This window comes from Myotis lucifugus, unplaced genomic scaffold (genome assembly GCF_000147115.1).
Source record: "Myotis lucifugus unplaced genomic scaffold, Myoluc2.0 scaffold_1, whole genome shotgun sequence".
NCBI lineage: Eukaryota > Metazoa > Chordata > Mammalia > Chiroptera > Vespertilionidae > Myotis > Myotis lucifugus.
Window position 1 is genome coordinate 26,809,976 of NW_005871049.1, and position 16,332 is coordinate 26,826,307.

Consider the following 16,332-nt stretch of genomic DNA (forward strand, 5'->3'; position numbering starts at 1 on the left):
AAAGCTGATGGTTTTTAAAATAATCACAACTATTACCTCTCTTTCCAGATTATTTTCAAATTCTTCTAGAAATCGAGTCATCGCAGGATCGCCTTCAAAGTCATTGAAGTGATTATTTACCCACAATAATACTACCCGTGTAACCTGAAAAATTAATTGTTTTCAGTAGGTTTTCTAAAAATTCAGTGCTAAAAGTTTGCAATTAAAGCGATTTCAAATTAGACATCTAAACAACCTAGTAATAGCAAATAAGAAAATAAACTAAGTACAAAAAGCCTCAGCAATGATTTTATTCATAAGGAAATGACCTTCTAAAAATTTATACTCTGAATATTGACTCTAGATTGTTTTGCCAAGAAGGGTCTTGAATCTGTGAAGCTTACTTACTCTCAAAATATATTTGCAACAGATTACCATAAAAACAAAGCTATAGTAAAACCAAAATAAATGAATACAAGATAAAGAAAACAGAACTTTAAAAAAAAAAAGGTCAAGGGCAGACTAGACACAAGGAATCAACAGTATTAAGCCTAGAAAGATCTACAAGGGAACAAGTTATAAAAGGAAAAAACTAGCTGGGAGTTACAGGGAGTTACAAATTACTTGTTAACGTTAAGATTCAGAAACCTCTTAACACCTGTAATTCCTCAGGAAAAATGAATAGCCTTTTCCCACCCTACACATGTCTTCACACAGCCCAACACTTTCATATAGGCCAATATATACACTCTCAGTTATGGATTGTTTTTTTTTTTTGTACCCAGCAAGAACTATGCAACATTCATTAGACTGTAAGTTCCATGAGCACAACAACTTTATGTTATGTTCTAAGGGCAATCTTAATACTTATAACAATGTTTGGCATAAAGTAAATTCTCATTAAAATATTACTAAATGAAGTGAGTATAATTGCAACTTAAATATAAAACTACTTGTTTTCTCTTATATGAGTTTCATTTTCTAAATTTGAATAACAAGATAAAATAAATTTTCTATGGAATTGTTTTCAAACATTAACTTCTTAACATGAAAAAATAAAGCACACTATTCTAGCAGTAAAGAAAGAGATGATGGTATATAGTTAATTTTTAACCATAGTTTAAAATACTATTTATTGTTAATATACTGTGATAAATTATAGTATAAACCTAATCACTTGAGTTAAATCTTGGTATTTACATTAATTTTATGTCATATACCATCACTATTGCCCAATTCTTCAAATGTAGGAAACATATAAGATGATTCCCCTTAAAACAATATCTAACTCTTGACTTTTTTATAAAATTAAAATTTTGCAGCTGAGAAGCCAACTTGAAAGTCTACTAGCCATATTACAACTAGAAAAACGAGATTCATAAATCATAAATTGAGAACTACCACCAACAGCAAGCAACCTTTAGGATGTGCTGGCTCTACGTGAGGTACTACATAAAGAACTTTATTTTCTATTATTCATTTTCACAACAGTCCCAAACAGATGTTGGTTATTCATTTTACAAGTAAATATATGAGTGTCAGGAGGGTGAGATGGCATATAAAGTAAATGACAGAGGCAATACCACTCAAATCAAGTTTTTACAGCTGAAGAGCCTGGTTGAGATCTAGGCCTGTGACTCTCAGAATATGAACTGAAAAGCAATGCTGTCCAAATGATTTCCCAAGGACCACACAGCTAGTTAGTAGCAGGACCAGCACTAAACCTTGGGCTTTTCTCCTGTTCTGGATTTTTCCACCCTGCCCCTCCCAAGTCTGTCTCATGTACATCAGACTGCACACGGAAAGAAGTACAGACTATGATTAACTCTCAAACTTCATAAGAGTAAGTAGTTTACCATCCAATCTAGCCTTGACACGGCTCTCAAGAGATGCTGAAAAGGGTCTGTTGAGAATTATATTACTGGAACCTACCAGCCAGCAATGGTTGTCATGCAATGCTGCTATGGTGCCAATTTAAAAACTGTAACTTTTCTTTTATCTGGTGCACACTGACCCTCTACCTAGATGATACAGATTCCTATGGAACCCAGACGGTTGGGGGTTGTGCTTCAAACACATGCCCATAAGAACTAAAATTTAAACATCTGTCAATAATTTACTAACATTTGCATTAAAAAAAGATAATTTTAGGACTGAACCTAGCAACCTATAACAAGAACTAACATTTGTATCACTTTTGCTTAAAAAGTACACTCTCTTATTCCATTAAAATAATCTGAACGTAATTGGCATGACAAATATACTAAAGTATACTTGTTTATATGTGAATATTTCATATTTAAAAGTCAAACTAGAATATATTTTCCAACCTTATCCCTGAGGCTCGGGTCATTAAACCACTCCAATAACTTTTTGCCCACTTCCATTGGGCTGGAAAGAAAAGTCCTGTAGGTCAATAGGAAGTCTTCTATGAACGTTGGATCCACTACTGAATGCTCTTCCACCAAATGCATTGTTAATCTTTCTGAGGTGCCCTGTAGCAAACAGAAGGTTTAATCACTATTCTGCAGAAATAGCATCTGAAATGTTCAAATCTTCAATATAAGACAAACTGGGTAGTGAATATATATAATTAATAAAACTGCTGTTCATCTGGAAATATAAAGACTCTTTACAACTGGTAACTTTTAAGAAAAACTATGCCTAAAAACTGGGTGGGGGATCTACAGTTGTCATACCTGATACTGCCAATCAAATAGAACCATATTTGTCTTACCTTGATGACGATGTGTCCCTTTCTTGTTCCAGTTCGATCAAGCTCTCGGTGTTCTTTCACCATAACAATTTCTCCTTCTTCCTCCACTTTTTGCATGTTCTTCTCTACTTGGTTGAGAATACGGCAATAATCTTGCTGGGCTATGCAGACAAACTAGAATAAAATATAAGTCACATGTTAATGATAAAGTGCTTGCAAGAGACGTAGCAGTACTAATAACTCAGTGTTTTAATTATTTAACTGACATTTTTCTATGTCTTTCCCATACTTTCTAATGAGTGCAGTAATGAACCTTAATCAGAATTCTCTACTTTTTAATGTAGTTCTTCCTTGCTCAAGAAAAGTTTCATTTTTTAGAATATTTATGTGCAGTTTATATTAAAAACACTAACAATGTTTAAAAATCAGGTGGTAAAATTAGGAGTCCTTTCTCATGCCTCTTCTTTGACAATTAAAAAAACATTAGTGGAGGGGAGTGGAATCTTAAGAGGATAGACATAAAAACAATCACCATTTAGTGGGTTTTAAAAGTTTGAAAAAATTTTAAAAGCAGGATTTTAAAATAAAGATGGTTTTAATAAGAAGACACTGAAATTCCATACATGGATATGTGGAATAGATATTAAAAATTTGCTAATTATATTAATAAATCATTTTAAAAAGTCTATTTAAAAAAAAAAGGTCCACAAAACAAGCCATATACTTGTTAAGCTCAAATCATTATTCCTTATAACAGGTGTTAAGGGCTTAAAGAAAAAGTTAGCAATACACACCAAGCCATTACTGCTCCATGACCCCTAACACACACACACACACACACACACACACACACACACACACAAAATGTCAGGGCTTAGGGCAAAGCACTTAATTACATTTCTTTGCAGTTTTAAGAAAAGTTAAGAACGAATTATAGAAATCACTTATTACACAAATTAACCAAGGCCATTGTTGCATCTGAATTTTGAAGGATTTAATCTTATTTAAGAAATCATTTTGGGATAAAAAAGCATGAACATTTCTTTTTCTCTTTTAATGTGAAAAGGTGAAAAAAGGGGGATGGTTAAATTATAGCATACATAAGATAAAATATGAAAGCCATCCAAAATCATATTTTCATAGGACATTTAGAGTTCTGGCTTAATGTTCATGATACTACATTAAATATTTTTAGGGTGGAAAACCAAATATTGTAATATTTATAATGACATCCTCCTTCTCAGTATTTTGCAGTAACCTTACAGGACTTTCTCAATTTATCCTCCAAATCACCCCATAAAGAAGGCACTACTATTATCCCCGTTGTACAGATGAGGACACAACTGTAGCATCAGCTGCTAATTTACCCAAAGTCTCATAATTATATGCTTGCCAATTTAAAAAAAATTGTATATGCATATCAAGATCTTAGAAGGAAATATAACAAAATGTTAATTATTTCTAAGCAATCCTATATAATAAAGAGGTAATGTGCAAATGGTCGTTATGCCGTGATGTGCAACGACCGATCAGCAGGAGGGCGGGGCAGCGAGCTACCTGTGCAGAGAGCTATGAGCAATGGTGGGCGGGGCGGCCAGCTGAGGCAAGCCGCAGTGAGCTACTAGTGCAAATTATAACTGACTTTCATTTTTAATATACTTTTCTATATTCCTCCCCCCCCTTTTTTTAACAGAAGTTGCAGGAGCAGTTCACACTTGAGAAGTACCGTATTATAAAACTGTTTCTTCCACTGAATTGGATGATATCACTAATTTTTGTATTAAGACTTTAGAATCAAAAGTAAAAATTCAAAACATATAATTACTTTCCTTGTAAGTAATTATACATAGTTTAATTCATTTTTAAAAATTTCTTTAAAAAAAAAACCATTTCCATTACACTAACCCCATATATAGTGCTTAGCCTTTTTGTCTCAAAGATATTTTTATTTTTTAAAACTTTTACAGAGAAGAAAAATTGTTTCCCCTATCTCCAAATAACCTTAGGTGTTATTTCTTATACTTAGTTTTAGAGAACATAATTCTATCATTTTCTCATTCATCTCCTAAAAAAGAAATATATTCCTGAGTTAAAATGACTAAGTAGGCAGAAAAAAAAATGTATTTTAAAGAGAAATGTACTAAAATTAATCTTCAAGACTAAGAATTTAAGAAAATTAAAATAAGTTTGATTTAAAATTCTCAATGTTTAGGCAGATAGTTTGGGCTTTTTTAAATTTTATTTTGAGATATAAATGACATTCTCCAGTTTATTCTATATGCTTTTATCTGCAACTATCAGAATATGTGATTCAAACTTATGCATAAGGATTCACATCTGCATTAAATCCAAAGCTAAGGGTAGGCTTAGCACTGACTGAGTCAATGAACCAAATATATTATGAAGGACTCAGGCTCTTTTGGTCTCTCCATACAAACATTCACAGTTTGGACTTCAATCTAAAGCAAGTTCCTCATGGCTCTAGGAAGCATGCCAGTGACAACTAAGCTTCAAGCTTCCTCATTCACATGCAGGAGAGTGAGAGAGAACATTGCTTCTAGTTTGGGCATTTCTTCAGCAAACTAAAATGCCATAAAAAAGAAAAATCCCAAACTGAATTTCTAATATGGCCATACAGAGCTGATATCTAAAAAGAAACTTAAGATGAAAACATTTATCTACATTTTTATTAGCAGATTTATTTTTGCTTTAAGAAGTTTATAGATATAGTGAGAAATTAATAGGTAAAATAGAATTTTAACTGGTAAATTCAATTTGTGAATTGTTTTGGTGAGGTTTATACTTTCAGACAGCTGTTGACACATAAAAAGTATGAGTTATGATCTTGGCACTATGATCTCTCTCTCTCTCTCTCTCTCTCTCTCTCTCTCTCTCTCTCTCTCTCTCTATATATATATATATATATATATATATATCTATATATATGTATATAGATATAAAAGTCTAATATGCAAAGTGACCCCTCAGGAGTTTGACTGGGAGACTGGGAGTTCAATCACTCACTATGACGTGCACTGACCACCAGGGGGCAGTGCGGAACGAAGGAAGGCCCCGATTGGCCTTGATCACCAGCCAGGCCTAGGTACCCTACCCGTGCACAGGGCCTCTAGTATAAAATAAAAACCCAAACAAGATTTTGCTTATAAAAGGCCAATGGCAGTTTATGTCACAGTATTATTTTCTCTTGGGCACATGACATCACAATTTATATTAATCGAATTAATTTTCACATTTGGTCTCAATATTTTCTCTAGTCTTTAATTAAATGTTTTTAAATAATGAATATTAACATAGTATCAGCACTGACATGTTAGCTACCAAGTATTTTCCTTATGTCAGCAATTATTTTTTTACTAGCAAGTCTTTCTACTGAGTCAATTTTCACTTCTAAAATTAATTCCTTATCTTGTACATATTAAATAAAAACACTGCATAACTGTACCAGATCATCTTTATTAATCTATTTATACAATTTATTTTTAGAATGGGAGTTTTACTCCCATATATTTTGATGAACAGATTATCAATTATTAATGGAAAATGTTAAGATACCATCTGTATAGAACACTCTTTTTAAGAGAACATATTTCTAGAACACTTAGTTTTTGTGTAGTTCAAATAACTTTAAGGGAGATTTATTTTTAATTTCCTGGGGCAGGATAACACTAAAAGCACTGAAAGTAATAGTTCTACTTTAAAATCTTACTTATAAATCTAAAAGCTGACCTATTTATTTAGGCATAAAAGTCTTACCACAACTACAGATAATATGTTCTTTATCAAGCATAAAATAAACTTTTGAAATATGCTATTTTATACCTGGCAGTCATCCACCTTTGTTCTCATTACTCCTTTCATGTATTCTTTGTCCATGGTGGGAGAGACACCAAAACTATTTCCCATACATAATATTTCTGCTTTGCCATCTGGGTAAGTCACTTCTACAGAACCATTGAGAATCACTGACCAGGAATCCAGCTAATTAAAAAAACAAAGACAAAACAGAAAGTAATATCATGATCATGCAGTTGTAAAAGACAGAATAGTCTCTACACATGATTTAGCAGACTTTTCATTCTAAAGATGGAACAAATAAGTAAAGTTAACTGTTTACCAAATTCACAGAACAAGGAACAAAGCATAGCCATGTATGTAGTACATATCTTTATGTCTAGCACAGGGTATATATCATTCTGATCTCTCAGTATGACTTTGCATATTATTCTCTAAAAAGACATAAGGGGCCCGAGCTGGTTTGGCTTATGGATAGAGCATAGGTCTGCGGGCTGAAAGGTCCCAGGTTTGATTCTGGTCAAGGGAACATACCCGGGTTGCGGGCTCGATCCCCAGTAGGGGGCGTGCAGGAGGCAGCCGTTAATGATTCTCACTCATCATTGATGTTTCTATCTCTCTCTCCCATTCTCTCTGAAATCAATAAAATACATTAAAAAAAAGACATAAAGGGAAAGTTTCTTCTGTTCCCCAAAACACATGTAGTAAATAAGAAAAAGTGATCACCACTGCCTGAATAGAAAATTAGTTTCTTATGACAAAAGGCATATTATAAACATTTAAGTTGTAACATCTGTAAAGTTAACACATAACAATATCTTTATCAATATCATTTGAAATACTGTAAATAACCGAAAACAAAACAATGGATTTGGAATGCTTTCACATAATAATGAGCGTATCATAACTCTTGACTTATTCAAACTTGTTTATTGTTTTTTTAAGGGGGAAAAAGTAAGAACTGGCTTTTTGTTCATTTGCTGTATTGACAGAACCTCAAACAGAAACTTTTTAAGTGGAAGAAATATTTACTAACCTCTTCACCATCATTTAACACTATGGTCCCAGCTCTTTCCACCACTGCAAATACCATCACAGCACAGAGTTCTCGTCTCACTGACATTGTCATATTGGCAAACGCAGGCAACTGGTGCATAAATTCCAAGAGTTGTTCTGAAAAGAAAAGATACTCAGTGTAAAAATTACATTGTTTTTTAAAACAAGCAATCAAAAAGAATGCTCTAGGGTTCTTTATTTTTAGATGCCCTAAGATTCGACCCATTGAAAAATGTAATTACTTTAAGTATCTTTAGTACAAGTTGGCTTTCTTGCAGGTCTACAAAGATTTCTGTCGTTCTGGGAATGAATAGAGACATTTCCTTGTTGTGTCAGGAGCAATAGTATACACTGTAATTCAAATTCTAATGGGAATGAATAAACTAATAAACTTCAAATGAGAAATTTTTATTGAAAAACGAGCTGTGATTTTATTAAGGCTTATTAAGGGGTGAAACGATGAGCTGAAATGAAATAGAGCTCTGAGAGTTCTCCGAAAGCCATTGAAGTCCATTTCAGTGCCTTTTGGGGAAGTGGATGCCCAAAACAGTGAGCAGAAATAGCTACCTTCAATCTACAGATATTCCAGGATTTAGAAACCAAGGAGTGTTTTCAATGGATCAGACAATCTATGAAAACTGGTCAATTAAAACTTTATATACATGTAAGTGACAATATATTATTCCTTATCCCACAGATGGACAAAAAAGAAAGACATGTTCGATCACTCAACTGGCGATGCTGTGGAAGAGCACTTCTACTTTGGTGTAAGTCTAGCTGTTGATGAGATGAATGACTTCACAGTCTTTTCAAGTCCTGTGGTCTCGATTTTTAATTTTCTGTATTACTAGGTAGATTTACTAATTACTTACTATATTCTTTCCTTACTCTTCAATATGGCTCTATGAGGTACATGATTGTTGCTGTTTTTGTTTTTTAAAATATGTTTTATTGATTTCAGAGAGAGGAAGGAAGAGGGAGAGAGAGAGAGAGAGATGGAAACATCAATGATGAGAGAGAATCCTTGATCGGCTGCCTCCTGCATGCCCCACACTGGGGACTGAGCCTGCAACCAGGGCACGTGCCCTGACCAGGAATCGAACCATGATCTCCTGGTTCATAGGACCACGCTCAACCACTGAGCCATACCAGCCAGGCTTATGTTTTTTAAAAATCTCACAGGGAGGAAACAGACTCAAAGCCATATAATTAGGTGATAGCAGTAATATGTTTCAGGACCATCTGCCTCAAGAGTTCACGCTGGACATCACAGGCAGTGAAGAAGAGCAGAAGGTGTGTGTCGGACATCATTTGAATACTTACTAGTTATATTATTTTGGGAAAATTTATGCAATTCCATTAAGGCATATTTTTCTCATTTGTTAAAAAATAATATACATATCTTTATTTGGATACTTGTGAGGATCAAATGCAATAAAGGTTAAGTCCTTAACACAGAGTAAATATTTAATAAATGAAAACTGCTACTAATGTCTTTAATATATTCTTACCTTTCAAATTTTTAGCTAAGTAAAAATTCCACGATATTTTTCTTGTTTCCCACATAATGAAATTCTCCCCTTGAATATTCCTTCTATCTATTAAGATTTATGACAAATTTTATGTTGTTGTATATAGTTTGTTAATTGTAAAAACAATGTAGAATAGAACGATATATTCTATATATGAATGTATATTACACATACATATACATATACATGTATATTGCATTTCTATAAGGTCAGACTGGGTGATTTTCTCTGGTTCTGCTGGGTAATGTCTGCTCTGATTAGACCCTACGTCATCCCTCCTGTGTAAGACTTTTCATTACATAGGGTGGCTTTGGTAATCAGGCGCATAATAATCACAGGTGGTAGCCAGGGACCCTGTCCAACAGGACAGTGTTCTTCAACTTGACCCAGACTGATGTGTCAAGAATTTAATTTACTGTTGCAACCGGCTTTTTTCTTTTAAATGAAGAAGAAAGAGCATTAAAGCACATCACTTACAGAAACAATGAGTAGGTGTGTTTGGGTTATTTATTCCTGGGGACAGGAATAAAGCAATTTTGAAACCACTGCAAGAGATGACCCATATTTATTACATATGGGAGGTAGGAATCATTGTTTTACAAATGCACTGACCTTTTGGTTTAACACATAAAGGCAAAGGAACACGTCATGGTCCTCTGACTAACACATTACAGCTCTGCCATTTCAGCCTCTGTTTCTTCAGCTCCCACCCGCAACTCCTCAAAGTAAGGTATGAAAGTATCACCTATAGACCACTCATTTTTTAATATATATTTTTATTGATTTCAGAGAGGAAGGGAGAGGGAGAGAGAGACAGAAACATCAATGATGAGAGAGAATCATTGATCGGCTGCCTCCTACATGCCCCCTACTGGGATCAAGCCTGCAATCCGAGCATGTGTCCTTGACCAGAATCGAACCCGGGACCCTTCAGTCCTCAGGCTGGCACTCTGTCCACTGAGCCAAACCGGCTAGGGCCCATTTTACTCTTTCCTTTCCCCTAATAAAAGCCAAAGATTCATGGTCTTAAGAAAAATATGAGACCGGAAGTCGCCAGAAATATTTTCAATTTAATATAATGTTTAGACAATAATAAAAGTCAAATTACCAACACAAGTATGATGGAACAATTTGAAGTATATGAATATGAAGTATAAAATACAATCACTAATACTTGCTATAATGATTTAAGTGCCTTGTGTGGACATTTTTCTTGCTTTTTGGCAGATTCTTACTCCATTAGTAGATCATAAAATCAATTTGTGATTTGTGAGTAGTGACTAACACTAAAAAAATACAACATGAAAAAAAAAATACAACATGATGGAAAATATGTGTGCTTCACATATACTAAGGATAAATAATAAAGGAGGAAGAAAATATCTGATAATAGAAAATGTCCATAATTCTTCAGGCTCAGTTGAAAAACAAAAAATAAATAAATGGTTAACCAGATAGCATCTAAGAGTTTTTAAGACTCTCAAAGGTTCATTAATAGCATCACTGGTTTTGTGGTAACTTCTATCTTACTACTTACTATACTGGAGGTTTAGAGCAATTAAAAAAATGAAGAATTTTTATCGTCAATATTAAACAATAGGTATAAAATGAAAGCATTTGGCTATAAGTGCTCAATATAAACTCTGATAATGCTACAGGGATCTTACAGAGTTAAAGGTTTAGAGCAGCCAAGAATTCAGAGCTTGGAATGGGGTAGAGTCAGGCAGTTCCTAGGACACAGGAAGAGAAAAAGCCATGGATGGGAGAAGCAGATTTTTTTCTTCTATATTGATTGGAATAATCTATTACAATAATATGTTTTGTTTGGAAGGGAATATTGCTGTTTATGAAAAATATTAGCCATTTAAAAAAAACTTTTTTTTCCTAGTCAATGTGACACAGTGGAAAACCAAATAACTTACAAGATCAGAAACTGAAGCCAATTCAGAAAATTAGCTTACCTTATTTGCTCTGGCTTAATTTTATGTAAGAAACAATATTAATATTTTTTTAAAAAATCTATGGAGTTTTTGGTACATGAAGGGGGAAAAAGAAATTCTTTGAAATCACTGATGTTTCTATCTCTCTCTCCTCCCTTCCTCTCTCTCTACCTTAATGTGTCAAGACCTCAAAACAAAAAATTAAATTAACAACCATCCAATCATTGGCTACCTACAAAAATTATAAGTTGGGAGACCAAAAATGAGTAAGTCCCTTCCTTCAAAGTAATGAAACAAAGATACACCTAAGAATCTAGGGAAAGCCAAAGAGAAAATTGTAATTCTTGCAGTTTTAAAAATATGAAAAAATATTAGCAATTTCATTTGATTCAATACCCTCCCCGCCCCCATCATACACCATCCTTCTTTTCTTGTGTGGCTAGGAAGAGAGGCATTTAGAGAAAATATCAATTATCCAGATGTTTGTAGTTCATATGAAAGATGTCTGTTTTAACTAAATTCTGGAAGATTAGCTAGATTTAACAAACAGTAACAGCAAAAGATAAGGCTAAGAATTCTCATGTGTGGTTTTATTTTGAGGAGATAGATAGAAGATCTAAGATCTCCTGTGGACCAAACAACATTCATTAGGCCTTATCTTTAATGATAATGGTTATTATTTTAAATTAAAGTATATTTGATAAGAGCAAACATCAGAATCATTGCTGCTTGCAAGAGAATTGGTATTCAAGGACATGTTATTCACTATAGATATTATGTCAACAAGCACATTTTAAAAAAAGATAGCCTTGCATTATTTTGTAGGAATCAGCATAGTTCTTGCTTTCCAGAAATTAGGAGAAAAACTTCAGATATAAAGTGAAAGTCTTACATTTTTAAGAATGACATGCTACATATATTTTAACACTAGTCATCATTTTCTTCCATAACTATACTAAAATGAACATATTCAAAAGAGAAGATACACTAGCTCACAAAAGGGTAACTTCCACATCAGTCTGTTCAAAAGCAGCGTTCAATCTAATTCAAAACATGCTATGAGCAAGGATTCTGGAAGTCAAGTTGAACACACTTCAGTTTTATTCTCTCTTTAAAACTACAATGAAGAGATTTTTAAAAAGAAGTTGGCAAAGACAAAGAGGAGAGTGAAACATAATTTTGGACACTGGAAATCAGATGCACATGCGGTATCAACGAAAGCAAAGCCCTATGTTTTCAGGGGGTAAAACAGACCCACTCCAATTTATGCTGCAAGACCCTCAAAAGACTTAGAAACTACCAGCACCTTTGGAACGAGGAGTGGTGAATATAGAGAAGGAAATGGGCTAAAATGAGAAGGAACTAGAGGTGTGTATTTGAGAAGCAGTCAAATCCCTTACTCCAGCAAAGATATAGGCAATAATTATCCAGAATAGGTTGAGGCCAAAGGCACACCTAGCTCCTTTCTCACTTCCTTCAGTTCTGAGCCCTTTAAGCAGAATTACTGGCTCTACCTCCCTAAAACAGGCTCCTATTCACTATACTCCCCCACCTCCATTACCCCCGAATCCCACTTTATTCTTCAGACTGCAATGGAGCAAGGACCTCATCTGTCTTCCTACCCACTGATGCCAGCACCTAGAATAATGCACAGCACATACACAGAATGTGCTCAATCTAATCAAATGGTTATCACCCTATGATATTCATCTATAAGTAGCTACCAATGGCTTTATTATATTTTAATATCTAATCTCTAATCCCAGGTTTTGCTTTTTCATCCTTTATTTCCTAGCCTATGCATATAGTTTAAATGATAAAAACTGTTTTTCAGACTGTCTCCCTCAAACACACATGCAACAAGCCACTTAGAGTTATGCCTATACTATGCAATCTCAATAGATTCAGTTCCTTGACTTTCTCTTCAAATACGTACTGGCGCAAAATGAGTTGGGGGAGTGATAGAACAGATAATTCGGGCTCAGGTAAGTGTGGTTACAGATTCTAGACCTGTGGTGGAGAGAAGACTCTAACAGAAGTTGCTCTCACTCCCAGTATGCTGAGGTGAAGCCCGAGTGCAGAAGGTGCACTCAACACACTAAACCATTATCACACAATCCACTGTGGCCTGATGGGAGAGGTGGGGAAAGGGGAGCTCAAGGAAAGGGAGAGTGGATATAAACTACTTAGCTTTTTAACCTTAGGGTGTGTTAAAAAAAAAAGACAACTCCCACAGCTCCTATGCTGCAACTTGACATTCTGCTGTCTTCTTCCGCTCGGTCATATGGAATCAGAGCAGAAGCAAAGTCATAGACAGGACAGTTTCCCCAAGTGCCACTGGACTAATGTTTACCTACAGAAATCATGAGCTTAATAGGAACAGTGCTCACAAGAAAATTAATAGAAGTAATGTTATTTGCAAGATTTTTAATTTTTTTTTGCCATAAAGTAAGCTAAGAAAAGGCTTATGTGGAAAGTGTGTTTTATTTGAAAGTTTTATTTGTAGATTCTTAAAGAAATTGGCTGAGCAAAATGGACTACAAAAATATGTTTTCAAGAAATGCGACTGTTTAATTTTACTTCTCAAGACTTTAAATTGCTCTTAGATTCACTTTCTCCTCCAAACATACCAATGTCATCGTCTGTCCGGTCAATGGGGTCCTTCTCCAGGCAGTCTCGCACGATGTCCCTGCTCATCAGAGGGTCTGAGGCCCGCTCAATGTCTTCTTCATCGTCGTCGTCCTCAGAATCCACTGCTGTTTCTGGCAACCCACTCAGGTCCATATCACCAGCCTCACTTTCTGTGGCCTTGACACAGAGCCAAAAAACAACTTTTTAACTGTTTTAAGTACATCTTTTGTACCCAAAAGAAACAAGAACAAATCTAGTATAAAATATTAAATGTTTATTATATCAATTTTTCTGTAATAAAGTTACATGTATCAACATCAATAAGTAGTTATGTACCCAGCATTACGTAAAATAATTATTTCAACAAAATGAGTGATTTTATTCCCTATTAAATTTTTTGTTGGGATTAATAATTTTATCTCTATATTTTTTATTTCTTATCCAAGCTATCATATGACATTTAAAACATAGTAAAATAAAGAAGAAAAAAAACAGTTTATGTTTTCACTGCATTTTTAAAAAAGAGAATGACTTAATAAGCTCATGTTAATATTTTCTAAAGTTTAACAAAAATCATTTTAATCACATTTTCACTTTGTTAGGTACCTTTCCTAAACTAAAATACGTATGTACATTATAAGAAAAACCTAGGGTGAAAATAATTGAAGACAGAATACCTAATGAATATAGGATAATTGAAAATGTCTGTAGGACAGCTCTGCAAGCAAGGCCTTAATAAATATCACTTAAAAAACACCATCATGAGCAGAGGTGCGCCAGTTGGGAGAGCAATAAGGCCTGTGGCCAAGGCAGAGAGAATCAATTGTGGCACGCTCAGAAAACACATAGCCTAATTTAAATCCAGAATCCACAGAATTGTTTCTAAATTCTAGAATGAAAATGAAGTAGAGCTTGTTGTGATATAGTATGCCAAGGCTGTGAGCAGAGAATCTAAGCCAACATTGTTGCTATTGGCACCTTATGTCTGACGTCTAGAAATGTGACAATTTGCTAATGCTTGTTCTGACTACATTTTCACCTGTTTCATCTTTACACTGAAGATGATTACTCATCACCTTATACTTTCAAATTTACAATCAGTCCTCTATATACACAGTCTTTAATATTAGCTCAGGCTGAGGAAGGGACACTCATGAAGACAGAAATAAAAACAGAAAACTCTTTTAAATGCTATAGTTATATAACAAGGTTTTTCTTTAATTTGTAAACATCTAACATATGATAAGAGATGAAAAATAAATGAATAGTTATATAACAAGGTTTTTCTTTAATTTGTCTTAAATAGAATAAAAAAGACTTTCAAATGTGAATTGGATCAATCCCTCCAAAACTGAACCCTCACCCATTCGTGTTAATGATCATTACTTGCTTTCTGTTATGTGTATTCTATTCTTTAAGAAACTATGCTTAAAATAACATTCACTAAACCTGAAGATGATTTTTATTTTATTTAAATAAATATCTTTTATTTTAAAATACTACAGAATTCCTTTTAATAAATATGTTTGAAGTTAAATCAATAACTTTTCAGGAACCTACTAATTTCATAATATCACTTTCTCATGAGCAATGAGATGTTTGGAGACAGAGGGAAGTTAAAGTTTAATGAACACTAACTGGTCTACAGAAGGGTACTCAACTTAAGAGGAATGCCTGGAACCTAGTAGTTACTGAATTTTATTTTTTGCTGAATCAATACACAAACTCAGAGTTTAACAGTTCAATCAATTCTACCATTCACTATGTGACTTTAGCAAAGTCCCTTAGCCTCTATGAAAGCAATTTTATTATCAGCAAACTGGAGTAATATCTTGCCATTCACAGGATTGTTGGATCAAATAGGGAAAAGAAAGCCAGTAACAGGCTACATAAAAAGTTCCTTCTTCATGGGGACACATTTTTCTTATCAGTAGTTGCGTACTTTTACCTCTCCCCATCCCTGCTATGAGCCTCGCACACAATTTATATTAGCAGAATCTGTCAAAAAGAAACAAAAACCAAAAACAACCCCCCCCCTGCCCAAAACTATGGTAGAACCCCACCCCTTACATACTGTGAAAAAAATTTTCTCAGGCTAACTGCATCCATTATATTCTGGCTCAATGGCTCATAAAATAATGATAAAAAGAGTGATTCTATATTGCATGACTACCACGTATCCAGAATATTTGATGTTTTTAATACAAAATAATCTTCGTAGCTATTCAGCAAATTAGATTGCCCCTATTATTTTTAATCCTCACCTGAAGATACTTCTTTTAAAAATTGATTTTACAGAGAGAGAACGGCAGAGGGAGGGAGGGAGGGAGAGAGAGAGAGAGAGAGAGAGAGAGAGAGAGAGAGAGATCGGTTGCCTCAGAGGATCAAAACCACAATCTGGGCATGTGCCCTGACTGGGAATTGAACCTGAGACCCTTCAGTGCATGGGTTGATTCTCCAACCAACTGAGCCACACTGGCTAGGGCAGATTGCTCCTATTTTTTAGATGAAAAAAAAAAAACACTAAGGAAAATTAAATATACTGTTCAATATAAATTAAAACAAAATAAAATCCAGCAACTGTGTCAGAACTCAAAATCTGGTCTAACCAATACAAACTACTAAATAAATATCTGGGCTATAATCCTTTGCCCAGTTTCTCAAA

General features: G+C 34.2%; 1 protein-coding gene across 8 annotated transcripts in view; it reads right to left on the reverse strand.

The window, feature by feature from the left end:
* The window catches only part of RAPGEF2 (Rap guanine nucleotide exchange factor 2), a 164,551-nt gene that overhangs the window by 29,992 nt on the left and 118,227 nt on the right, over nucleotides 1–16,332 (reverse strand). For all 8 annotated transcript variants that reach the window (XM_023755330.1, XM_023755336.1, XM_023755342.1 and 5 more), the window contains 6 exons: nucleotides 13,667–13,844; nucleotides 7,545–7,681; nucleotides 6,536–6,694; nucleotides 2,717–2,869; nucleotides 2,310–2,474; nucleotides 37–144 (listed from right to left, as the gene is read on the reverse strand). In XM_023755330.1, coding sequence (XP_023611098.1) covers nucleotides 37–144; nucleotides 2,310–2,474; nucleotides 2,717–2,869; nucleotides 6,536–6,694; nucleotides 7,545–7,681; nucleotides 13,667–13,844 — 900 coding nt within the window. The remainder of the gene's footprint in view (nucleotides 1–36; nucleotides 145–2,309; nucleotides 2,475–2,716; nucleotides 2,870–6,535; nucleotides 6,695–7,544; nucleotides 7,682–13,666; nucleotides 13,845–16,332) is intronic.